The sequence below is a fragment of the Peromyscus leucopus genome, chromosome X (assembly GCF_004664715.2).
Source record: "Peromyscus leucopus breed LL Stock chromosome X, UCI_PerLeu_2.1, whole genome shotgun sequence".
NCBI lineage: Eukaryota > Metazoa > Chordata > Mammalia > Rodentia > Cricetidae > Peromyscus > Peromyscus leucopus.
Genome location: NC_051083.1, coordinates 2,422,683 through 2,449,015, shown reverse-complemented (window position 1 = coordinate 2,449,015; position 26,333 = coordinate 2,422,683). Strand labels below are relative to the sequence as shown.

Sequence of the window (26,333 nt, the reverse complement as noted above, 5' to 3'; positions counted from 1 at the left end):
GGAATCGACAGTTACTCTCCTGGCTTCCCATCTTGTATAATAAAATCTAAAGTACGGCCATCATGGCCCCTCCCTCTGGTCCTTGAATTCTCTATCCACCTCTCCCGACTCCAGGCTGTACCAGTGTTCTGGACTGTCCAGAGAATAACCTACAGTAACTGCAGTTTTGGTTTTTAAATGAGTGAGTTTATTAAGTATATAGCAAGTAAAAGAATTAATAGCGGGCTGGAGAGATGGCTCAGAGGTTAAGAACACTGGCTGCTCTCCCAGAGGTCCTGAGTTCAATTCCCAGCAACCACATGGTGGCTCACAACCATCTGAAATGAGATCTGGCACCCTCTTCTGGCCTGCAGGCAGAATGCTGTATACATAATACATAAATCTTAAAAAAAAAAAAAAAAAGAATAAATAGCAAGTAGCAGATGGGTAGGTGACATATCCAATTTTCTGGAGTGGCTGATTGAAAGAGTTAAGAGAGGAAATATCATCAAGTCAGAGGCTCACAAACACAAAGCAGAAATCAAATGGGGAAGTTGAGGCAGTCAGTTGGAGTTTCTTTAAAAAATGTGTTTTAAATTAAACTATAATTGCATCATTTCTCCTTCCTTTTCTCCCTCTTTTCCATATCCCCTATCTAAAAACTGAAAATAATGTCTTCTTTCACACAACACACCCCAACCACAGTTTCCCCCTTCACTCCCTCCATCAGATGGACTTTCTAATTGAGCTTTCTCTCCACCAATGAGTTGAACTCCTAGCTTCCGGTTCCCCCTGCAGGCATCTTTATGTCGTGGACTGGTGGAAATGCTTTCCCTCCTTCCTGACTGTTATGGGGCACGGTGCTTTTATTCTTGGACTGTCTTGCTGTTCTCTTTTCTCTTTGCCATCCCACTCCAGACAAGGGTCTTAAAGAGGACCCTGTGAGATGAACATACTTGGGTCTGGAATGGGGCAGGAGGACAATGCTTCCAGAGCCAGGTTCTCAGTGAGTTTAAGCAGCACATGATAACTCATCAATATAGTGTGGATTATAGCCCGCCATACTGTCTTTCAATGTCCAGACCACTTCACTATCCTTCCCCATTCAGAATCTTTGTTCTTTTTCTTTTCCTGGAATGTGCTTCCACCAAAGGTCAGCCTGGTTCTCTTTCTCACTTCCCTCAAGCCGTTCCACTCAGGGTCACCTGACTTTAAAGGCAAGTGAGTCGGCTCCAGTTTCTTCTCTGTTCCTCATCAGTTTTCTTTACAATGTGAAGCATCACATGGTATTTTCTCTTTTGTTAACTGTACATGTTCCCCCCACAGGACTGCAAGCCCCAGGAGGGCAGTGATTTTGCTGTTACTGTTGTTTTGTTGTATTAGAAATGAGTCCTATCTATGTTTTGCACATGTTGGAAAAGAATTTTATCACTGATCTAGACTCACAGCTCAGGGACTCCCTGTCCCCAATTCATAATTCCTGCATTTTTCTTCACACACACACACACACACACACACACACACACACACACACACACACACACATTTTAGACTAGGTTTCATGTATCCTAGGCTGGCCTCAAACTCAGTATGCAATCTAGGATAACCTTGTACTTCGGATCCCTTTGGCTTTACCTCTCAAGTTCTGGGATGATAGATGTGTGCCACTATACACACTTTATTCAGCCCAGGGAAGGGACCCAGTGTTTCATACATGCCAGGCAAGCACTCTACTACCAAGTGGCCTACATCGCCAACTCAAATTCTGATTTTTTTTTTAAAGATTCTGTATTTAATTCCTCAGAATATTAACATTTTCCTTCAGAGTACATTGTCAATGAACAATTATAGAAAAATCCAATCAACAACCTAATGAGAACCAACTTTTTTTTTTTTTTTTTTTTTTTTGATTTATCATTATGTGTCTCTGTGTTGTGTGTGTGCATGCAGGAGCCCACAAGGTCAGAAAGCCCTGGCTCAGGATCCCCTAAAGCTCAAGTGACAGGCTGTTGAGGGCGTCAGATGTGGGTGCTGGGTCCTGAACTCAGGCCCTCTGAAAGAGCAGCAGGCACTTTTACCCTGTAATCCGTCACCCCTGTAATCCCCACATTTTTTTGCTTGTTGAACTCCTGATCCTCCTGACTTCACCTCCCTAATACTGAAATTGACGGCATGCGTCTCGCTGAGGAGACCAATCAGGTGGGAGAGAGAGAGAGAGAAAAAAAAAAAAAAAGGTGAATGAATCCACAACGGAAGAGAAAAAGGCACACTACAAAATGAATCGACACCAAAGCGACCGAAGGCTGTGCCGCGGGGCCGCAACACCAGGGGGAGCTGTCGGCGGCGGGCGCTCGGGATCCAGCGGGCCGCGCCGCTCTTGCCGTGCGCTTCCGAGGCCGCGCTGGGCCAGGCGTGGGGGGTGGGTAGGGCGAGTCATATGACCCGCTGGGCTTCCTGGCTCTGGCCGTCGCAGCCGCCCGCCTGTGTCTGCCCGAGTCGCGCCGGGGGGACCCGCCGAGGAGCCGTTGGCGGGTTCGGGGCCGAGAGCCGCTCGTGGGAAGCAGTGTCCGCCGTCGTCCGCACCCGTGCCCGCTCGCTGCCGGCCGCCGCCATGCTGGCGCTCATCTCCCGCCTGCTGGACTGGTTCCGCTCGCTCTTCTGGAAGGAGGAGATGGAACTGACGCTCGTGGGGCTGCAGTACTCGGGCAAGACCACCTTCGTCAATGTCATCGCGGTGAGCAGTCGTCTGCGGGCGTCCCGGCCGCCCTCCCGGGCTTGTCACTCCCCCGAGGCTTGGGCCGGGCCGGCCCGGGCCGGGCCGTGCGACCCTGCCCCTGTGGGCCTCGGCGGTCGTAGCTTGGCGGGTCAGCAGCCCGAGGGGCAATGCCACGCTGCGTTTTGGTGGGGGCTGTGGCTTTAACGCGCGGCTTGGAAAGGGTTAACCCGAGCCTGTCACAGTTGAGGCCTTTGGGGCCGTGGAGGCTGAAGGGTTAACTCCAACCTGTCACTTGCTCACCCGGACAGGCTGGTCCGGCCTTCTCCATCCAGAACGTCTGCGGGGGGGGGGGCGGGGGGAGCTGCTCTGAAGTCTCCACTTGGGACGAAGGAGCCCCATTGTGAAAGCAGGCGACCCGTGTGGGCGCCCCTGTGGAATGCCGGGGGGGAGCCTTGGCGCCTCCAGCCTTTTGTCACTTGTCCATGGAGAGTCGAAAAATCGAGCCGATGGCCCAGCTCACTGGTGGAAGCTGTTGGAGAGACTATTCAGTTCCTAGTATTTATTAAGGCAAGGGGGGTAAGGGCGAGGCGAGTTTCTGTTTTCCCAGAGCTGATGGTGTTAAGCGAGTTGATAGATGGAACTGCACTCATCATAAAGTTAACTGTGCTGCAGGGTTTGCTCTTGAGAGAGATTTTTTTCCCTCCCTCCTCGAGAAGGAATTGGTTTGGATTGGGACTTCGGCAGACTGAGGGAAATTGCCTTGAGAACTTAAATATAATGCGGTGGTTAATTCAGGGGGGAGAGTGGTGGCTGAGTTTTCCTCTTTTGATTGGTTGGGAAAGGAATGGGCGTGAATGATTTCTTATTTGTATTTAGAGCCAAGGAGTCACTGCGCAGTCTTAGGGCCGTACTTACAGGGCTGAGCTTTACAATTGTTTTCAAGAGAAGTGGCGACAGTTCTCATGCCTTCGAGAGGATTGTTGCCGTCCTCTCATAGGAGACAGCTGAGCTGTCGGACTGGTTTGGCTACAGGAATAATTCACACATAGTGCCATGGGAGAAACTAGGCAACTTGTGACTCAGTTTGTGTAGCAATAGAGCAACAGGCATGAACAGGATCTGGAGAAAGAGAGAAGCAGAAACCCAAACTTCTTTTGAAAAAGGCTGAATATAAGTATAAATAAAACTTGTCTGCTTCATGTTTGGCTCCTTCTTTATGTGTCTCCCCCCCCCACACACACACCATAGGTAGGTGTCTAATACCAAGAGAATACTGTGTCTAATACCAAGAGAATAAGGCAGAACAGACTCTAGGGCTGTCTTTTATATTAGAACTTCTCTATTGCCTTCAAGGTGATCATTTTCTGTTAATTTGCCCGTGATAAGAATTGGAGTTTCGCCGGGCGGTGGTGGCGCATGCCTTTAATTCCAGCACTCGGGAGGCAGAGGCAGGCGGATCTCTGTGAGTTCGAGGCCAGCCTGGTCTCCAAAGCGAGTTCGAGGAAAGGTGCAAAGCTACACAGAGAAACCCTGTCTCAAAAACCAAAAAAAAAAAAAAAAAGTTTCCTTGGAAATCCTGTCTCTTAGACAAGACTGAGTTGGGTGCATGTGGGTGTGTCAGTATGGTCAGTTGTATTTGCTGTGGAGGAGTAGTTAATGCAAGAACCTGCACCAGTGAGTAGAAGTCAAGAGACATACTGCTTATATCATCACTAGACAGTGTAGCTTAATATAACCAGTCTGAACTTTAATGCCACCAAGCCCTTGGTTTGAAATCTGGTTCTGCCACTTAGCAGCCTTGGGTCCTCTTCAAGTTGACTGCAGTTATCTTATCTATTAAATGCAGATAGCAATATATTTCTTAACCTAACTGTTCTAAGGGCTAACTAGGAGGCGTAGGGAAATAGTGGCTTGTTAATATTTGCAGTGGCTGTACTATCTCATGCAGACAGAAGGAAATACCTTGAGAAAGGACTCAGCAAGACTCATTTCCTTTGATTCGCAGACCAGTGTGGTCTTCAGTTACAGATTTATGGCCTGTGGAATGAAGCACGTGATGCCAACCCTCCTTTTCCATTGGATTCTTTTAACAGTTGTCAAATGGCTGCTATTGAATTTAGTGACCTTCTGTTATTAATCAATATTAGAGTATTATTTTTGAATTATGGTATAGATAGCCTCTTAAAAAATTTCCACAAAAAAGAGAGGCTGTGTTTAACTTAATCATTCCAAATTCTCTCTATATATTAAACATTGCATAATGTCTTACATTATGTGTGTGTGTGTATACAAATATGTATACAAATATAATTATGATCTGTCAATTAAAATGCTAATGTTCTAGAAGCATGGTGATGCTTGTAATTCCAGCACTTAAGAGGCTGAGGTAGGATGATTGCTACAACTTTGAGGGCCAGCTTGGCCTATGTCTACATAACAGGTAACCAGACCAGCCAGGGCTACACAGTAAGAACTCCCCCTGCTGGCCCCCCTCCCAGAACAAAAATAATTTAGGAAAAGAAGAAAAAAATTTAGACTGTAAATTGGTGATGGGATTTAAAATGCTGAGAAGGGAGGCAGACTCCAGACACTAGCTTAACTTGTGTTTCTCTTTCATCTGTTCTTGGTTCTTTTGAGGCAGGGTTGCACTTTGTGGCCTAGGCTGTCCCTGAACTCACTCTTAAGTAGTCCAGACTGGGCTTGAACACTTGATGGCCCTCCTGCTCAACTCTCCCAGGTGGTGGGATTGTAAACATCTAATTTAAATTTCAGTACATCTAAGAATTTGAGGATGATTTAATTAATGTCACCTAGTTTACAAAGATTGTGAAGCTGAGTTTCTTGCATGCAGGTCTTAGTCCAATCCCAAAAAGTTGGACTGTTCAAGAACAGAGATACTCAGTTTCTCTCCTGCTTTTAAATCTTATTAAGAGACACGAGATAAGGTACAGCATATTCTCATTTGTTTTAGATGTTATTGAAAGAAACAGCCCAGACTTTAATTTTCTGGTATGTGTTAGAGATGAAATAATGTCCAATTACTGTGTTAACAGTGGTGTAGTTATTACATAATCAGTCATATGTCCTATATGTGTAATGTAAGGCATTGTTGAGAAATCATTTACTGGGACACTTAGATGGGTCATAGCATAGGTACTAAGAAATATGTAATTGAATTTGCCAAAATATTATAGGGTAGACTTTTGTAAGTATTATGTATTTAAAAAATGGGTAGTTTATTAAAAAAATTGGTTTATACTTCTACAAATTATGATTAATTGAAAAAGTTAATCCATGGATAAATTTATTACTGCTGAGAATTAAGAAAAGACACTTGGCAAGATTAAGGAAGCCTAAATCTAGTTTTGAGATTTGAGTGTTTTGTTTTGAGATAGGCTTTGGTTGAGGCTCAGGCTGGCCTCAAACTGGGGATCCTTCTCCTTCAGCCTCTGGTGTACTAGTACTACAGGCCTGTAACACTATGTCTTCCTTAGTTGTCTGAGAGTTTGTAGAAACTTTAAGTTGTCTGATTTTACCCCTGTTTTTCCAGTGTGGCTAGGAAAGCCACATAGGTCAAGGGTTCCAATGAAAAAGCTGACAGGTAACTGACATAGAATCAGGGCTCAGGCCAATGTATTTTCTACTTTTCTCATCTCCTCTTTAAATCTGCCTTAGATTAGGACCATGGAGTGGAGAACTGGGAGATCTTGATCCTTTACTAATCTTTTCTAAGGGTGGTGGTGGGGCAGGCCGTTAATCCCAGCACTCAGGAGGCTGAGGCAGGTGGATCTCTGAGTTCAAGGCCAGCCTGGTCTGCAGAGTGAATTCCAGGGCAGCCAGGACTGTTACATAGAGAAACCCTGCCTCAAAACAAAACAACAAAACAAAACAAACAAAACAAAACAAAAACAAACAAAACAAACCCCACAACTTTTTTTTTGGGACTGGAAAGATGTCTAAGCCATTGCTGCTCTTCCAGAGGACTTGAATACAGTCCCAGTGCCCATATCAGGGACTTCACAACTGCCTATAAATCCATCTCCAGGGGACCCATTTCCCACTTCTGGCCTCTGAGAACACTGACTCACAAAACATTATATATTTTAAAAGTGGATAGTGTCATAAAAATTTGTGTATACTTCTGCAAATTGTGGTTAATTGAGTTATGTGTGACTGTGACATTGGCACACAGACATACACTTACACACATAATTAAAAAAATCTTTCCCTATATATAAAGTATAGGAATATTTTGATTGCCTGTGCTGATTTCATTTATTGTTTATGTAGTGTTACTAGGGATTAAACCCAGGGGTTTGTACAGTGCTAGATATACTCATCAATCAACTATATCCCTAACCCCCAATCTAGTCATCTTATAGTGACATAAATTAGGAGAAAATGTTTATTTATGGAAGGTAGGGGCTGTGGAAAATCATGGATATTTATACCTAGCTAGTTAATAATACACATTGCCATTGAGCTACCTTTAACATTTAAAAGCAGAAATAATTTCGAGTTTTTATTTATAGACAAGGTGACACTGTATCCATGCTGACCTTGACTCCCCTCATAGCCCAGGCTGGCCTCAAACTTGTAATAACTCTTCTGCTTTCTGAGTCTTGGGGTACGAATATATATATTCATACTTGGTTTTAACCTTGAGTTTTGTAACATGGCTTATTTCATTAATTTGGCATAATAATGATAAAACCAGTTAAAAAATGTGCTGTGGCTTAAGTTTAGATGTTTAACAGATCTAAAACTCCACTGTAAGTGGCTAGTCTTCTGTGAGTATGTCTTAGGTTCATAATTAAGGAGCCTGGGGCATGCTGCCATGGAGGAGCTCTTCAGGGTTCTTTACCCCTGTCCATTCTCTCATTATTGTTCTTTGTTATCTAAGAATCTTGAAAACCCCGTGTTCTCATTAAAAATACATTTTAGATGACTGTATTTAGAGTCTGTTTCACCAGTTAATGAACTCCCCAAGTTTCTCACAGATTGTCACTGAACACAGAGGCAGAGTGAACTGTGCCTATATATTATATAAATTTTAGTTTTGGAAGTCCTAGAGAGCTTCCGTGATCTTTTTTTTAAAGGAAAATTTATTTATTCATGTGTATGTCTCTGTGTTTGATTATATGCACATATGTGTTTGCTAGTGAGTTGGGCACTGGGCTTGTTACTGGGGTGCTAGGATCTGAACTCTGGTCCTCATGATTACATGCCAAATACTCTTAGCCACCACACCATCTCTGCAGCCTTGTTTCTTGAGGTTAATATAGGCCACTTGGAATTTGAAGGGCAGTGTAGAGGTGATACAAAAGAAACCACTTGTATTTCCATTATCTGAGATAAACTTAAGGCAGTGTTTCAAAGCATTTCTGTCTTATATTTTTCAAATGTGTGTCCAAATCCCTTTTAAGAAATTTTGTAGTGGGTAGGCAAGATTGCTCAGCCATCAAACTTGAGTTCCATCCCTGGGACCCATATAGTAGAAGGAGAGACCCAGTCTTAAGTTTCCCTTTGAATTCCACAAGGGACACTGGCACTTGCTCCCTCATCTCTCAGTAGACAAAGTTTTATTGTGATAACCTCTTAAAAACTGTTTAAAAACTGTACTGTTATTTTAATAATGATGCTGATATTTTTCTGTATTTAAACTTTTTTTTTCAGTAGTAAAGATAAGTATGATATATAAAAATCAAGCTATAGGGAATGAAGAGATGACTCAAATGTTAAGAGAGTGTACTGCTCTTGCAGAAGACCCAAGTTCAGTTCTCAGCATCAGGCAGTTCACAGCTGCTTGTAACTCTAGTTTAATCTGATGCCTCTTGCCTCCTGGGGCACTTTGACTCTTATGGTACATACCCACACACAGGTGTATATACGTGAACAGAATTAAATTAAAAGAATTTTTAAAGCAGGCTATAGGGCTTGAGATATGGTCCTATCATTGACTGTTGCTGAAATGCTCCAGGGCTACAGGGTCCATCACCAGCATTCACTAGAACCAGGCAAGAAAAGGCTAGTTTGTTACAGAATAATTTGACATTTTTAGCATGTAAAACCCACTTTTGCATTTGCTGCAGGAGGACAAGGAGTAGCATCTCTCATATCCTGGAGGCCACTGCCTACCTCACCACCTCCAGTGACTGCCCACAAGTACCACTCATGGCCCTGTGTACCTGTAGATGCTTTCACAAACACCTGCACTGTTGATAAGATTGCATTGGGCACACTTCAGGGCTTGCAGGAGGCCCACCATCAGGGAAAGGCACAGCAGTGATAGGAAGTGATTCTCCTGTACAGGAGGAGTGCAGGGCCAGAATGTAGCAGAGTAGCCCACTGTAGCTAAACTTTTTAAGGCTTCACAGTTTCTATATTTGATCATCTCCTCATCACTGGACATGCATGGTTTCTAGGGTTTTGCTATTTTACCTCGATCTGACCTGCATTTCTAAAGGATGAGTTCCCTAGTTGGCACTGGATCAGAAGATTTGAACACACTTCCATTGTGTGGCCAAATTACATTCTAGAAAGTGTGTGCTAATGCTGAGCTCTTCTGAGTAGATGCACCTCTAGATAGAGATGGACATCAGCAGAACACTGCCTCCTTTGCTGTGTTGTGTGTAAGGCAAACAGCTCTTGCACTGGCAGCATTTAAAAACTGCTTTACCATTTCTTAGTGTTCTGTGCTGAGCACCTTTTAAGGAGTACCTTTTATGTGTCAGTAGCTGCCAGCACTGGGACTCGAGGCAGCTTTTTTCTTCATCTTTTATTTGAATCTTACAGGCAGTCTGTGTAAGTACAGCCCGTACTCTTAGCTTTCTCATGGTTTGCTGTACAGTCCCTTGTGTATCACATGTTCCAGGTTTCTGGTGTTTTCATGCATCCTTATTTAACTTTGTCCTGTTGTAGTAGTGGGATGCTGCTTGCCTCTGCCTTCTTCCTTACAATCATTTTTTTTTCTGACTCAGAGTTCAAGGAAATTTTCTAGTTATATTGTCTTTTGACGCTATAGCACATGATTTTTATTTTTTAAATTGTAACTTGGGGCTGTTGAGATGGCTCAGCAGGCCAAGGTGCTTGCTGCTAAGCTGAACCTACCTGCATTCAGTCTTCAGGACTCACATGGTGGAGAGAGAACAAACCTGCAAGGTGTCCTCTGACTTCCACAATGCTCTCAATGTGGTTAAGAAATTGCTTGCACATCGTTTGTAATTGTAAGTTAATTTATATCCTTGAAGGTCACATTTAAGAAAAACTGGAGGAAAATATTAACCTATTTGCCTACTGTTCCAGATTAAAAAAAAAATGAGGCATTTAATTTTTCTAAGAGGTGACAATTAGTGGCTTCAGAGTCCAAACCACAAGCCTTATGTTCCGAGGTGGTGTGTGTGTGTGTGTGTGTGTGTGTGTGTGTGTGTGTATACATATATATGTATGTATATGTTACTCTGTTTTTTAAATTAGATACTGGCTCTTGTAGTTGAATCCATTTTCATAGTTTATCTAGTTTAATACACCAGTATGATTTTACTTTTTGTTATTATATTATTTCTTCTCTGTATATATTGTGTGCATGTGTGGAGGTCAAAGGACAGCCTGTGGGAGCTAGTGATCTTCTCCTTTGACCTTGTGCATCCTGGGGGTCAGACTGGTCTTTAGGTTTAGTGGCAAATACTTTTACCTGCTGAGCCATTTTGCAGCCCTTGAATGATATTCGTATATCTGGAAAAAAAACTTTAAGTCGTAAAAATTAATAGAGCTTTAGGGGTTACTTAGCAATCACCAAGGGACGTAGCTCATTGATAGAGCTTGACATGCTGGCTATACAGACTGTTTCAGTCCCCAGTACTGTGAAACAATGTGCCTATAAATATATTTCTAGAATAATACTGGCAAAATAATTGTGGGTTCCAGGTATCTAAGCAGTAACATTTTTGCTCAGAAATTGACTCTTCTAAACTGGGTTAGAAAGGAAATCACGTGTTTGCAGAATGATGCTAAAAATACTTTTGTACCAATTTACTTAGTAATAGTAATGTTAATTTAGCATGCACAAAAATAGTGTTACTATGAGAATATCTTTTGAGGCTAAATTTATTAGCATATGAGTTTGATGTGGTTGAGTTCATTTGAACTATGTTTAAGTGACTGTAGGCCTTTAGAAGGATAGAGGTTAAGAACTGAGAGCCAGCTACACTCCCTAGAAGTCTTGATTTCTGCTGTGCTATTGTTTCCAAGCAGTTTGTCCTCTTGTGCTTGTTTGCTTTCTATTGCTGTGATAAGCACCATGACCAAAAGCAACATGGGGGAAGGAAGGGTTTATTTACTCTTACACTTTGAGGTAACGGTTCGTCAGTCACTAAGGGAGTCAGGGCGGGAACTGAAGCAGAAGCTGTGGAAGAATGTGACTTACAGGTTGTTTCCCCTAGTTTGCTCAGCTTGCTTTCTTATAGCCAGGAGCACCTGCCCAGGGGTGACATCACCCACAGTGGGTATACATGTAGGTACAGAATAACAGGAAGAAAAGCCAAGTATAAGGGGATGAGGAAGGACTGAATGAAACAATGGATACAAGTTAAAAAATACATATCTATATAGCTAATTATTTTCTAGTGTTAATTCTGTTGTGGATTTTTTGGGGGAGTTGCTGGTAGGTAAATGAAAAAATATTCTATACTGAAAGTGTAAAATTTAATGTAAAGCTTCATAGCGTCTGTTTTGAATGCCAATTCTAATTGTATATAAGTTTATTAGGTTGTATAGACTTGGGGTCTGGTTAATTTTGGTGTGTGATGCTTTTGTTTATTTGCAATTTTTTAAATAATAAAATTTATAAAAATAAGAAAGTGCCTTAGTCATACCCATAGGCCATCCTGATGGGGATGATTCCTCAGTCGAGGTTCCCTGTTTGTGTTGTTGGCAAAAACTAACCAGCACACCCCTGAGTACCTGCTTCCTCCAGAGTGTCAGAGTTAGTGTGTCTAAAACCCTTTGAGCAGTGGGCACGTGGGAAGAGTCTATTTTAGTTACTCCTGTGTCACTGTGGCTGCAATACCTCATCTTACAGGAATAGTTCTTTAATCTGGCTTATGACTTCAGGGGCTTCAGTCAGTGTTCACTCGTCCCCATGCTCTTCGTCAGAACATCAAAGTGGCAAGACTATGTGGCTTAGCCTATTACTAACTTAAAAAATCACATTTGTTTATGTACATATTGTGTGTGTGCATGATGCTTGTGTTCTTCCACCAATATATTTTTTCATTTATCTACCACTGATTCCCCAAAAAATCCATAACAGAATTAACATTAGAAAAACAATATAAATATGTATATATATGTATATATATATAGATATAAATCAAAACTGGACAGTAGTAAGGTTAGCTGACTTGTTTGTAATCTCACCTCTTGTATATATACACATACATACATGCATACATACATACTTGGGTCCGTCAAACTCAACTTGTCAAGCTTGGTGGTAATGCTTTTTATCCACTAAGCCATCTCACCTGCCCTATTACTAACTTCTTGGCATTGGAAGCAGAAAGATGAAACAGAAGGGGGTCAGGGATACTATATATATATCCCTTGAGGACTCGCCTGTCATGACTTTCCTCCAACCAGGTGCTCCCTCCTACTTTTGACCTGCTTTTCATAATACTGTCATACTATGAATTCATCCAGGGGAGTAGTCTCTCAGTGTGGTGGCTCATGCTTGAAGTCCAGCATTCAGGAGGCTGAGGAAGGAGTTACAGGCTGGCCTCAGCTACCTAGTTCTAGGTTAGTCTGGGTTATAGAATGAATCCCCCATCTTAAAAAACCTGAACTATGGCAGGGCAGGATGGAGCCAGGTAGGAAATTCAAGAAAGATAGAGAGATATAACACGAATCTAAAAAGTTCTTATTAATAAAAAAAACAAAAACAAAAACCCGGAGCCAGATATTGGGGTGAAAGCTGAAAGATCAGAGAAACAGTTCAAGCCAGCCACATTCTTACCTCTATGAAATCCTCAGCCTCAAGAGCGAGACCTCCTGTTTACTCAAGCCTTACATACCTTTCTGGATCTTACTTCCTAGTGCTGGGATTAAAGGCGTGTTTGCTTCCCAAATACTTGGTAGCAAAGGCGCTGAGATCTCAAGTGTTGGGATTAAAGGTGTGTACCCCCGCCTGGCTCTGTTCTCAGTGTGGCCTTGAACTCATAGAGATCCAAATGGATCTCTGCCTCCCTAGTGCTAGGAATAAAAGTGTGTGCCACCACTACCTGACTTCTATGTCTAATTTAGTAGCTGGCTCTGTCCTCTGATCATTTGGCAAGCTTTATTGGGTGCACAATATATCACCACAGAGAGAAGAAAGGTGGAGTCAAAGGAGATGCTCTGAGACGCTACCAGGAGAAGCAGGATGTGAGAGAACAGGTAATGGCATGAAGCCATGTGGCAATACAAAGATTAATAGGAATGGATTGAGTTAAGTTGTAAGAGCTAGGTAATAATGAGCCTAAGCCATAGACCAAACGGTTTGTAATAAAAAACAAAACAAAACAACAACAAAAACCTGAACTAAACAAAATGAACCTGAACATAGCCATCATAGCTGTGTGTATCCCAAGAGGTGTGCTTTACTGATCTTCTAGGTACTTCTCAGTCTAGTCAAGCTGACAAGATTAACCATACAGTCTATTACTACACTACTGTAATCTGCTCACCTCAAGAGCGAGGACTTTCTTTTACTGACACTACTCTAAGTGCCCAGAACAGTGCTAATATGGTACATACTCGGTGCTAAGCCATGTTCCCCACCCAGTAAACCAGTAGTATCCAAAATATAAAATTAAGCAAAAACTGTATTTATGAACTTACATTAGTATTCCAGTACTCAACGTATAAAATTGTTAAGAAGTACGAGTTTTATTTATGTCTGGTATACTGCTTACACCTTTAATCCCAGTGCTCCTAGGCAGAGGTAGGCAGATTTCTGTGAGTTCTGGGTCTGTGTAGTGGGTTCTAGGCCAGCCAGGGCTACCAAATGAAACCATGTGTCTTAGGATTTCTATTGCTGTGAAGAGACACTGTGACCACAGCTACTCTTTTAAAGGGAAAACATTTAATTGGGGTGGCTTCTGTTTTCAGAGGTTCAGTCCATTATCATCATGGTGGGATATGGTGGCGTGGAGGCAGATATGGTGCTGGAGAAGAAGCTGATAGTCTGACATCTTGCAGGCAACAGGAACTGGTCTGAGACACTGGACGGTATCTTGAGCATATATGAGGCCTCAAAGCCTGCCTCTACAGTGACACACTTCCTTCAACAAGGACAGACCTCCTACCATTTTCTTTTGAACCACCACACAGTGCCTTAGAAAACAAAAAGAATGGGGGAAAGCATGAAAACGGGTCTGGAGCCAGTAGTTTGGGATCTGAATATTACTGTGGCCAGATCTCATCCGAGGAAGTATATCTCTTGACTTTTCTTTTCCTTCCTCTGTGAAGTGAGATGGTCTTTAAACTGTTTCATAGTCATGAGGATTAAATGAGCAACTGCTTAGCACTATGCTAGTTAGTGCATATTCAATAAATGGTCACTTCTTAAGGGTTGGTGGTTAGTGTTTAAGCTCAGTTCCTGTCCAAATTTCACTCGATTATATTTTAAGGATTGATAGCTTTTGTTTAGGAAGCCTCTTTTGCTTAGTTCTCGGGAAATTTTTGACTGTGTTAGAATTTAATCACTGAGACAGACAGATGAAAAGATCTTTAGCCCTAGATTAACCAGTAATCTTCCACCTCCTTACAAACGTGGAGAGCAAACTCAGGACCTTGTGTGTGCTAGGCAAGTACTCTTCCATTGAGCTAAATTCTCAGCCTCATTTTCGTTTTTAACTAGATTGAATATGAGTAGAGTGCATTTAAGCAGGCTTGGCAGTGCATGCTAATAAATAGCTCCTCCAGAAGCTGAGGCAGTAGGGTTGCAAGTTTGAAAAATGACTGTGCATACAAATAGAAAGCGACATTATAGTCTTACTTGAAAGTCCCATCTAGGCATACCCTGTCCAGAGCTCTTGCATTCTGGAGGGAGGGACCATTGTGGGGCCAGGTCTTTCCTTTCTATGGGCTTTGTCTCCTTTCCATCTTGTGCCATAAAGCTGCAAACCTCAAAAGACACTGTTTCCTCAAAAGACACTGATGTTTCCTAGCCAGCATATAACAGTGGAACCCTTAGTGGTTTAATTTTTGTTCTGAGCCTATGAGTTCTAAGGTAACGATTCATATCATATCATTCTTGAGTCTCAGTAAACATCAAAACTGAACAGTAGTAAGGTTAGTTGACTTTTTATAATCCCACCTCTTGTAAACAGTAGGGCAAGGGACAGGACACCTGTATTTCCAACCCCATGTTGAACAAGAAATATGTGATGACCATCTTCACCATGTGAGAAGAGAACTGAGAGTAGCTTCATCAATGACTGCTCCCTAAACTGTCACATGTGTCTTCAATGCCAGCAGCTGGGAAGCTAAGACAAGAGGATTGTGAGTTTGATGCCAGTCTGAAGCAGTTTTTTATTTGTTTGCTTTGTGAGACAAGGTCCTATCAAATTGCAGTGTTGTATGCTTACTTTAGTTTTCTTGTTACATACGAGGCCACTGTTATTGGCTCTTGACTATGTTAGCCTTCCTAGGAACACTTGCAGATTTGGATATTTCTTTTGGCAAGCTTTGGAAGAATGTCTAAGATTTGCAGGTGAAAATTATCAAGATGTATGTAGGGAGAAAGACAGTAGATCTTTGTAAGTGTGACTGTGGTCCTGACAGAACAAGACACCAACGTACTGAGCCATTTTCTTTCCTGTTGGGTTGTTATTTATTTGTTTATTTTCTTGTTGTTGTTTTTTTTTTTTTTTCCGAGACAGGGTTTCTCTGTGTAGCTTTGCGCCTTTTCTGGAACTCACTCTGTAGACCAGATCTCGAACTCAGAGATCCGCCTGCCTCTGCCTCCCAAGTGCTGGGATTAAAGGCATGTGCCACCACTGCCCGGCTCTATTTGCTTATTTTCATTGTGTTTATTTACTTTATGTGTATGGGGCTTTGTGTACATGTATGTCTGGGCACCATGTGCATACCTGGCATTCATGGAGGTCTGAAGAGGGCATTGAGTCACCTGGGACTGGAGTTATAGATGGTTGTGATCTCCCATGTGGATGCTAGGGATTAAGCCTAGGTCCTCTGGAGGAGCAGCTGGTATTCTTAACCACTGTGCCATCTCTCTAGCCTATTATTTTCTTTGCCTTCAGTACTTTGGTCTGTTTTTGCTCCTTTTCTCGTAGATAACATTGCTTACACACCCAGGTCCTAGATCTGTGAAGCCTTGCCTCAACTCTTCATATAGGCAAAGATAATTATGCCTTGCTTTGTTTTTATGTTACTTGTTCAAAATTGGAGTTATTTGTGGTAATTACCTGCACACCTGTCTCTGCTTGCACCTTATACTCTCTTGGTATGTATGCCCTTGAATATAACACTGGGCATGACTCTGTAGGTACATTGTAATTACTGACTTAATACAGTGAAGCAGTATAGGGTAATATGTAAATATTTATTTTTATTTTTGGGTACCTTTTTGAGGCAGCTTCTCACTATATAGCCCAAGCTAGCCTGGAACTTGTTACGTAGCTCTGGCAGGCCTCATTTGTCACAGCATTATCCTTTTGCTTCTGCCTCCCAAGAGCAAGGATTACATGATCTACCATGCCTGGCACTAGTTTCTGATTCTTGTTGAAAGTTTTTTTTTTGGTCATTGTCAGAGAGAAAAACTAAAGTATTGGTGAAATTATTAAGGCCACTCCACGTAGTTAAAAGGGAGGTTTATTTAGTGGTGTAACTTACAAATGAAGGGATAGGTAGGTCGCAGGGTCTGGGAAAGACGTAGCACAGTCTAGCGGTGTTTTCTGGAGAACTCTGCTCTGTCTACTTCCAGCATCCAGTGTCCAGGGTCCGGGAACCAAGAGAGGCGGTGCACCCGGATCTCAGGTCTTCAGGGTCTTCTCTTGGCCCTGCCTTGTAGGAGTGACAGTTACTGAAGCCTCAATGGGGATTGGAGCTTCCAGATCAAAGCTGGAATGGCTACCCACTACACTAAAGTGATGTTCCTTTGCCATAACTCACTATATATGTGTTAGGCCCTTCTGCTGAACAATTTGCTCATCTCTCTGGTTTGTTTTCTTGTTGACAAATTTGGTTATCATTACTAGCTCAGGCTTTGTAGATGAAGTTGCAGTGGCTTTAAGTTGATGCTCTTTGTCAATGTTGAATGTAGAATGCCAGCAGCTTCATCCCCTTTACAACTTCTCAAATGGCTACCGAGTACACTTTGTTATTGTTCTGTAATAGTGTGTTTTAAATGTGCAATGGCTTCCTGGGCTCATGTATTTGAATACTTGGTCCCCAGCTGGTGGCACTGTGGGTTGAAGTTGTGAAACTTTTAGGAGATGGGGCCTCACTGGAGGAAGAGGATCACTGGTGGGGCAAGCCATTTCTGCTTCCTGATTTGTCCAGATGTGGGCAGGCTTTGGCCCTTACAATTGGCTTCTGCCACTATGCCAGCTGTCACCTACCTCCATCACCCTGTCTTCAAACCACGAGCCAATAAAACTCTGCTCATCTCTCCTAAGTTGCTTCTTGTCAGGCTTTTGTCATTTTGTCATGGTGATGACCGTCACTACTCCAGTAAGCTAACACTGACATGACTCTTCTTTGCATGGGAACAAATAACCTTGAAGTGTTTAAGGCATTATACTTAAGTGTAGCATAACTTTAAGGTTTCTAAAATTGAGATTTGCACTTAATGGTTGTATTTGTGACCTTGATATCAAATTTCCTTTTCTGTAAAATGAGGTCAATGAAATGAATGATATACTGGCATTATCATTACTATTACTATTATTGAGGTTACTATTATTAACATGTGCTACTGGGGATTGAACTCAGGGCCTCATGCATACTAAGCAAGCATGCTACCCCTGAGCTGCATCCACAGCCCACCATCATTACTATTTTTATGAATAGTATCCATCAACAATAAGTATTTGGCTAATTATAATGATGCTCCCTCCTTCCTTCCCTCCCTCCCTCCCTCCCTCCCTCCCTCCCTCCCTCCCTTCCCTCCCTCCTTCCCTCCCTCCTTCCCTTCCTCCCTTCCTTCTTTTCTTCCTTCCTTCCTTCCTTCTGCCTGCCCGTCTGTCCATCCGTCTGCCTGCCTGCCTACCTACCTACCCCCCTACCTACACACACACACACACACACACACACACACACACACACACACACACACATATATATGTATGTATTTTTGAGGCAGGGATTCTCTGTGTAGCCCTGGCTGTCTTGGAACTCCCTCTGTAGACCAAGCTGGCCTTGAACTCACAGAGATCCATCTGTTTCTGTCTCCCAAGTGCTAGGACTAAAGGTGTGTGCCACCACTGCCCAAGTATTTATTTTTTTGGAGACAAGATTTTATCTTGTAGCACAGGCTGGCCATAAACTGGTGATCTTCCTGGCTCCTCTTCCTGAGTGCTGAGACTGTAGGTATGTGCTATCACACTTAACTTGAACAATGATGCATTCTTGATAAAGAAATCATGTGTCCCTAAGAACTTTCTTGTTACTACAACATCTTCCCGAACTTCTGTTTCTTGCCACCCTATACTCTTGATGATAGTAAATGGGTTATAGACAGCTACTGAATAAATAATGATGCTAGTATCTAGAAAGCACTCCTCTTTGGAATCTGTGCCACATGCTATGACTCAGTATTTCATTTAAGAGCAGAGTTTCACTGTAAAACAACGCTGATTGGACTGGCAGCTAGTACTTACTGTTTCTTTTTTTTTTTTTTTTTTTTTTTTGGTTTTTCGAGACAGGGTTTCTCTGTGTAGCTTTGCGCCTTTTTCCTGGAACTCACTTGGTAGCCCAGGCTGGCCTCGAACTCACAGAGATCCTCCTGCCTCTGCCTCCCGAGTGCTGGGATTAAAGGCGTGCGCCACCACCGCCCGGCAACTTACTGTTTCTTGAGGAACACCCAGAGATAGAGTGAAGAGAAGCTATTGAAAGAGAACCTGTGTCATCTGTGGTGGTTTCTGTGCCCTTGAGAGAGAGAGAGACTGATTGTGAGTATGGAAATGTCCTACTGATGCCTTAAACAAACATAGCTGTGGTGGTTTGAATAAGAGTACCCCCTATAGGCTCATCTATTTGAATGCTTAGTTCCAGTTGGTGGAACTATTTGGGAAGGATTTGGAGATGTAGTCTTATTGGAGGAGGTGTGTCACTGGAGATGGCTTCGAGGTTTCAAGAGCCCATGCCATTCCCAGTTAGCTCTCTCTCTGCCTTGAGCTTATGGATCAGAGTGATCAGATGTAAGCTCTGAGCTATGGCAACCTACCTGTAGCCATGCTCCTCACCGTAATGGTCATAGACTCACCCTCTAGCCATGAGCTCCAAATTAAATGCTTTCTTTTATAAGTTGCTTTAGGTCATGGTGTTTTGTCACAGCAATAGAAAAGTAATTAAGACAATAACTGAAAGGTTTGCAGTTTAAAGTACTTTTGGGGAATTAGAATGTGTTCAGTATTTTCAAAATAGTATCGTTAGTACTGGTGAGATAATTCAGCGGACAAACTTCCGAGTTTAATCCCACAACCAACATACAATGGAAGAGAACCCACTCCTCAAAGCTATCCTCTTACCTCCATTTGTGCACTGGGGCATGTATGTCCCCCCAATAATAACAATAAATTTAAAACCCTCAATTTCACTAAATGATGCATGGTGGTGCACACCCATAGTCCCAGTACCATGGAAGTTGAGCAGAAGAACCAGGAGTTCAAGGCCTAAACTACATGAAACCTGGTCTCAAAAAAACAGAAAGGAGAAAAAAAATAAATTGGCAGAGTTCAGCTTGCATTTCAAGGTAAAACATTTAACATCAAATTGGTCTCATCCTGTTTCCAGGGAAATAAACTCTGCTGCTTGAAATTGCGACACCCATTAGTGGCTATTTAGGTCTGCAATTAAGCAAATGTGAGAAACATGGGGAAGTCACCCACAAACGGGTCTCCCAGGTTACTGTTAACCCATTGATTCCTACTGTACTTGGGCATTTTACAGTTCAGGATGAGGGCTAAGATGGCTTCTGTACAGTAAAGTACTTTGCCACATAAGCCTGAGTTCAGATGTGAAGCATATGGAGAGATGGAGAGGAGGATCCCTGGAGCTTGCTGGGCTGCCAACCAGTCAAGCCAGGTATCTAGCTCCAGTGAGAGACCCTGCCTCAAAAAAAAAAATAATAAGATGGAGAATGATTGAGGAAGACATCTAATGCCATCCACTGGCCTACAACTCTTAGGTTCCTTCTGTTTCTTAAGTGCTGGGATTATAGGCATCCATCACCATGCCTGACTGTCAAGCACCATGATCATGTGGACAGCTCTCTATTCTGTTCATATGCCATTTGCATTTTTATTTTTATTTCTGGTGCTAGGTATCAGATCCAGGGGCTTCTTGAGGTTAGGTAAGTCTGCCAGAGAACCACATCTGCGGCCTACCGTTAGCACTTTGAGTAACAGTCCTTCTGGCCTCGCATGTACTCCTTTGGTATTGGGTATTAAGTGCATGCTAAGAAGGCGTTCTGTCTCTGGACTTCACCCCTGAGTGAACCTCTAAAGTATGACAAAAAAAATACGCTAATCCTAATCTGGGATGGATTACTTCCCTTTTGCTGCCTTCAGGATTCTGTGTCCTTGTCTTTAGATGGTTTGATGGTATATATCTTGGTGTAGGTTTCTTTGTGTTCACACTGCTTAGAGTTATCTGGAATTTCCATATTTGTGTTGGTCAGCTTGGTAGTGTGTCACACATCCATTGGATCTCATTCACTTTTTTGAACATTTTTTTGAGGATATAATATTATTACATATATTTATAAGATAATTATAAAACTTCTCCCTTCCTCTTACTCTCTCCAAACCTTCCCATGTACCCCTTCTTGCTCTCTTTCAAATTCATGGCCTCTTTTGTCATTAATTGTTACATGCATAAATGTATATACATATATCTTCCTAAATATAGCCTGCTTAGTTTGTATAATGTTACTTGTATATGTATTTTCAGAACTGACTATTTGGTATTGAATAACCAGTTGATGTGCTGTTCCTGGGGAAGACTATTTCTCCCACTCTTAGTTGCCTGTTGTTCTTTGTAGCTAAAGTTTTCCTGTGTCCTGTCCGGTCGGCAGCCACTCAGACTTAAGTAAACACACAAAGGCTTATATTAACTAAAGCTGCGTGGTCATTAGCTCAGGCGTACCACTGACTAGCTCTTACACTTAAACTCAGCCCATTTCTGTTAATCTGTATGTTGCCACATTTTCTGTGGCTTTACTTGTGTGCCATTACATGTTGCTCCCTGGGATCTCCTGACTTAGCCTTCCTCTTCCCAGAATTCTTCTTGTCTGCTTATCCTGCCTATACTTCCTGCCTGGCTACTGGCCAGTCAGCTTTGTATCTATCAACCAACCAGAGCAACACACATTCACAGCATAAAGAATGTCATTCCACAGCAGTTCTTTGTATAGTGTTGAGACCTTGTGAGCTTTCCCCATCCACTTTGGTATTTTGGCTGTTGTTCTTCAGCATGTTGTTCTTCATGTTTAGGCAGTCATGTTGGTGAGACTTTATGTATATAAATTATTATGAGACTCCAGATTTTGTTTAAACCTTGTGGAGAAAGCCAGGCATGGCCAAACATCCTCATAATCCAATATTCTAAAGGCTGAGTCAGGAGGGTCACCAGAAATTTAAGGCCAGTACCAGGCTATCCGTGACTACCATATACAGACCCTGTCTCAAAAGACAAAACTAAAAACAAAATCTTAGGAAGAAGAGTGGTTTGTTGTTTGACTTTGCTTTAAAAGGGACTTGTCTGAGAATTCAGGCCAAGAAGATGTGCCTTCTGTGATCTGTCTTGATAATGTTAGTTCAGATTTCAAAGACTGCATTGTGCTGGTTGGATCATTTCTGTCCTTACTCCACTCTGGGAGTCACATGGGAACCCAAGTGCTGCTTTGCTGGATGGACACTTCACTTCTTAGAGCCATGTTTAGGGTAGCATCTGTGTGTCACTGCTTGGGGAAAAACTGTGGAGGTCTGGGGTCTGCCCCACCCCACCCTGTCCCTGTTTGCAGATCATCGGGTTGTAGTTTTAGCTTTAGTCTCTACTTTACTGTATTTTCCCTCAACTCAGTCTGTTCTAGAGGCCAGATGATGAGAAGAGAGGGAAACTCAACATGGGTGTCCTCCCATGGAAGTCCTCTCACACTGGGGAATTTTCCTCACTTCTCTTAGTAAGTTTAAGTTTGGTGTGAGGGGGAAATGTCAGTAGTATTTTGTGCAGCTCCTTAGCACTTGTTGGACTGTGGTTTCTGTTCTGTTAGGATTTCCTCCTCTCTGGCTGTCAGGGCATCTATATACAGCTTCCAGTCCTGGTTTTGTCTGGGCCACTCTCAGGACTGAGGGCAAACATATTCTGGGGCATTACCTCACTTGTGTGCTAAACCCCTTCACCATGGACCCCGTCCTCACACCAGGCATGACTTTTTAAGGAGCCCTTTTCTGCTTAGACCTGCTGCTGTCTGTGTCTGGCACCTAGGCTGCCTGAGTCCACCCTGGACTGGCCAGAAACAAATAGCACAGCTGGGGAGCAGTGCCAGAGGGCTTGTGCTTTGAGGTCTGGTTTCCTTGTCTAGGTTGCCAACTGGGACTCACTTTTGAGAGACCTCAGAAGCTCCTGTGCATCCAGTCTGGGGCAGTGGTTCTCAGCATTTGGGTAGCAACCCCTTCACAGGGGCCGCCTAAGACCATCGGAACACACAGATACTTACATTAAGATTTATACTTTTTTTTTTTTTTAAAGACAGGTTTCTCTGTGTAGTTTTGGTAGCTGTCCTGGATCTCACTCTGTAGACCAGGCTGGCCTTGAACTCACAGAGTGCTGGGATTAAAGGTGTGCGCCACCACTGCCCGGCTTACATTAAGATTTATAGCAGTAGCAAAGTTAGTTATGAAGTAGCAATAAAAATAACTTTATGGTTGGAGATCACTACAACAAGAGGAATTGTATTACAGGGTCACAGCATTAGGAAGGTTGAGAACCACTGCTCTACGGTTTTAGGTCCAAGTGGAAGGAATAGGCAACACTACTCATACATAGACCCTGTGTGACATGTGTGGTAGCAAATAAGGATGCTTATGCTGTACCAGCTTTTATTAAAAATTCTGTGTGTGCTTTAATCCATTTCATTTTTAAGCAACCCCTGGGATAGAGACTGATTTTGATTAAAGGAAAATAAGGCTTTATAAAATTAAGGGACATATAAGGAGTCATAGCTAGGCTAATGGTAAGGTCCGGTATAATCTTGTTAACAATGACTATGAAATTCATTTTAATGTTTAGTAAGGTTAAAATTTTGCAGTGTAGGGGCTTAAGAGATGGCTCAGTGGTTGGGAGTGCAAGCTGTTCTTGCAGGGACCTGAGTTTGATTTCTAGCACCCTCATTGGGTATCTCACAGCTGCCTGTGACTCTAGCTCCTGGGGATCAGACACCTCTGTCCTCAAAGGACATTGATGGTCACATGCATGCACCCCTACACAGACAGATAACTAAAAAGAAATTCTTAAGAGAAAAGAGTTGCAGTGTATTCTGAAGCCTTTCTTTTCATAAAGCTTTTGTTGTGTATTTTAGACTAAAAGACTTGTGTTACAAACATAGTCTGTTGATCTCTATCACTGGGATACCTCTGATGACTACCCTGTAAAGCTCTAGTTGATACTTAGAAGATGACTTGGAATTTTGACAGGTTTTTTTTTTTCTTTTCATAATAATACCTTGTTTTTTTGGGGGCGGGGGGTTTCGAGACAGGGTTTCTCTATGTAGCTTTGCGCCTTTCCTGGAACTCACTTGGTAGCCCAGGCTGGCCTCGAACTCACAGAGATCCGCCTGCCTCTGCCTCCTAAGTGCTAGGATTAAAGGTGTGCACCACCACCGCCCGGCTGGAAGACATTTGTGTGCTAGTGTCTGTCTTGGCTAGGGTTTCTATTACTGTGAAAAGACACCATGACCACGGCAACTCTTATAAGGAAAACATTTAATTGTGGTGACTCCCTTACAGTTTCAGAGGTTCAGTCCATTTTCATCATGGCGGGGAGCATGGTAGCATGCAGCCAGATGTGGTGCTGGCTACATCTTCACTTGCAGGCAACAAGAAGTTGACTAAGACACTGGGCGATATCCTGAGCATAGGACACCTCAAAACCCGACCCCACAGGGGCACACTTCTAACAAGCCTGTACCCACTCCAACAAAGCCATACCTCCTAATAGTGCCACTCCCTATGAGATTATGGGGGCCAATTACATTCAAACTATCACAATGTTCTTTGGAATAGTGAAGGAAATTTGAATCTGATTTGTAGTCATTTATCTATTTCTGAAGTAACTTATGGTTGAGTGTAAACATAGAGTTTGCTCTGCTCTTTATAGGCAAAAGGTGTTGTGGCAAAGCTATACCTTTTGTGTTCTAAATCTAGATGCAGTTATTAGAAGACATTGTAAGGTGCTGGGAATTGAACCCAGGTCATTTGTAAGAGCAGCAAGTACTTTATAAACAGATGAGCCATCTCTCTAGCACCCCCTTCCCCATTAAAAAATCTTAAAAATTTTTGTACAAGCATGGATGTTTTGCCTGAGTGTGTGTTTGTGTACTACTTGCATGCACTGTCCACAGAGACCTGGAGAGGGTGTTGGATTCTCTGGAACTGGAGTTAAAGATGGTTGTGAGCTGCCATGTGGTGATGGAAACTGAAACCTGGGTCCTCTGCAAGAGCAACAAGTGCTCTTTAACCATTGAGCTATCAATCCAACCCCTTCAGTAATTTTATTTTGTTTGTTTATGTGTATGGGTATTCTTCCTGCATGTATATCTGTTCACCATGTGTGTGCCTGGAGTCCAGAAGAGGTGTCAGATTTCCTGGAACTGGAGTTACAATGGTTATGAGCTGACAGATAGGTGCTGGGGAGATCCTCTGGAAGAGCAGCCAGTGCTCTTTACTGCTGAGCCACCTCTCCAGCCCTATTTATTTATTTTTGGTGCCATTGGGAATTGAATTCAAGCCATACTGCTGTACCAGGAGCTGTTTGATCCTATCAGATCAATCTCTCAGAGTGCTGGCATCTTAGCTATGTGTTACCATTCACAGGTAGGGTATTCTTCCCTTTCTTTCCCTTCCTCTTCTCCCCCTTTGCCATACTTGAATGGCCTACACCTAACTATGGTGGTATTGTGTTCCCCAAAATATTGTGTACTCTAATAAATTTATCTGGGGTCAGAGAACAGACAGCCACTAAATACAAAGGCTAGAAAATGGTGGCACTCACACCTTTAATCCTAGCATTCTAGAGATAGAAATCCCTCTGGATCTCTGTGAGTTCAAGGCCACATTGGAAATAGCCAAGCATGGTGACACACACCTTTAATCCCAGAAAGCCAGCCTTTAATCCCAGGGAGTGGTGGTAGAAAGCAGAAAGATATATAAGGCGTGAGGACCAGAAACTAGAAGCTTTTGGCTGGTTAAACATTTGGCTGGTTAAGCATTCAGGCTTTTGAGCAGTAATTCAGCTGAGACCCATTCCGGATGAGGACTCAGAGGCCTCCAGTCTGAGGAGACAAGACCAGATGAGGATCCGGCGAGGTGAGATAGTTGTGGCTTGTTCTGTCTCTCTGATCTACCAGCATGGACCCCAATAACTGGCCTCAGGTTTGATTTTATTAATAAGAACCTTTAAGATTCATGCTACACCTAACCCCCTCAGTGAGATTTGTTGTTGTGTTGGGAAGTCCCTTAACACAAGAACATCAACTCATAGTCCATAGATTGTGTGTGAGAAGTTAGCCAAGTGTATGTTTGTTGAGAAAGCTTTCTGTGCTGCCTGCCTGCTGACCACCATCATTGATGGACCGTCTGAGTACCTTGTTCAAGGTGATCGTGTGCTAGTTGTCATTTTCATGATTGACATATCCTACTTAGTTCATCTGGCCTGTGTCAGGATCTCTCCCTTTTCAAGGCTGTTACTCTGTTGTGTGTACCACATTTTGTTTGCTCATTTCCTCATGCACTTGTGGGTCTGTCTACCTCTCTTGGTATTTTAAGTGCTGCTGCTGTGATCATGAGTCTACAAAATCTCTTAGACTCCTTGCTTTTTTTTTAGTTCCTTTGGGTTTGTATCCAGAAGCATAGTTGCTGGGTCGTATGGAGTATTAATCCACTTTTGGTGACAATATTAAAAGATCTGGGGTTTCAGGAGATTGGTTGTCCTGCAGCTGAAGAAAGCCCAGTGACAGGAGGAGAAAATGCTTTCTTAGTAAAATGCCAGTATGCTGGAAGATGGGAGGTTAACGCCTGTCACTGTCTTCACTGCTGCCACCCAAACCGGGTTTCTAAAGCATCTCGTGTGAGTATGTTACTTCAGGCTCAGGTGACCACTAGGGCAGTTCGTTCATCTCCATCCATGTTCAGTTCTG

At 42.8% G+C, this 26,333-nt stretch overlaps 1 protein-coding gene across 1 annotated transcript in view; it reads left to right on the top strand.

Annotated features, from left to right (window-relative positions):
• The first annotated feature begins 2,396 nt into the window (after positions 1 to 2,396).
• The window catches only part of LOC114691982 (ADP-ribosylation factor-like protein 8B), a 42,167-nt gene continuing 18,230 nt past the window's right edge, over positions 2,397 to 26,333 (top strand). Inside the window, exon 1 of the mRNA XM_028867581.2 lies at positions 2,397 to 2,713. Coding sequence (XP_028723414.1) covers positions 2,417 to 2,713 — 297 coding nt within the window. The 5' untranslated portion in view covers positions 2,397 to 2,416. The remainder of the gene's footprint in view (positions 2,714 to 26,333) is intronic.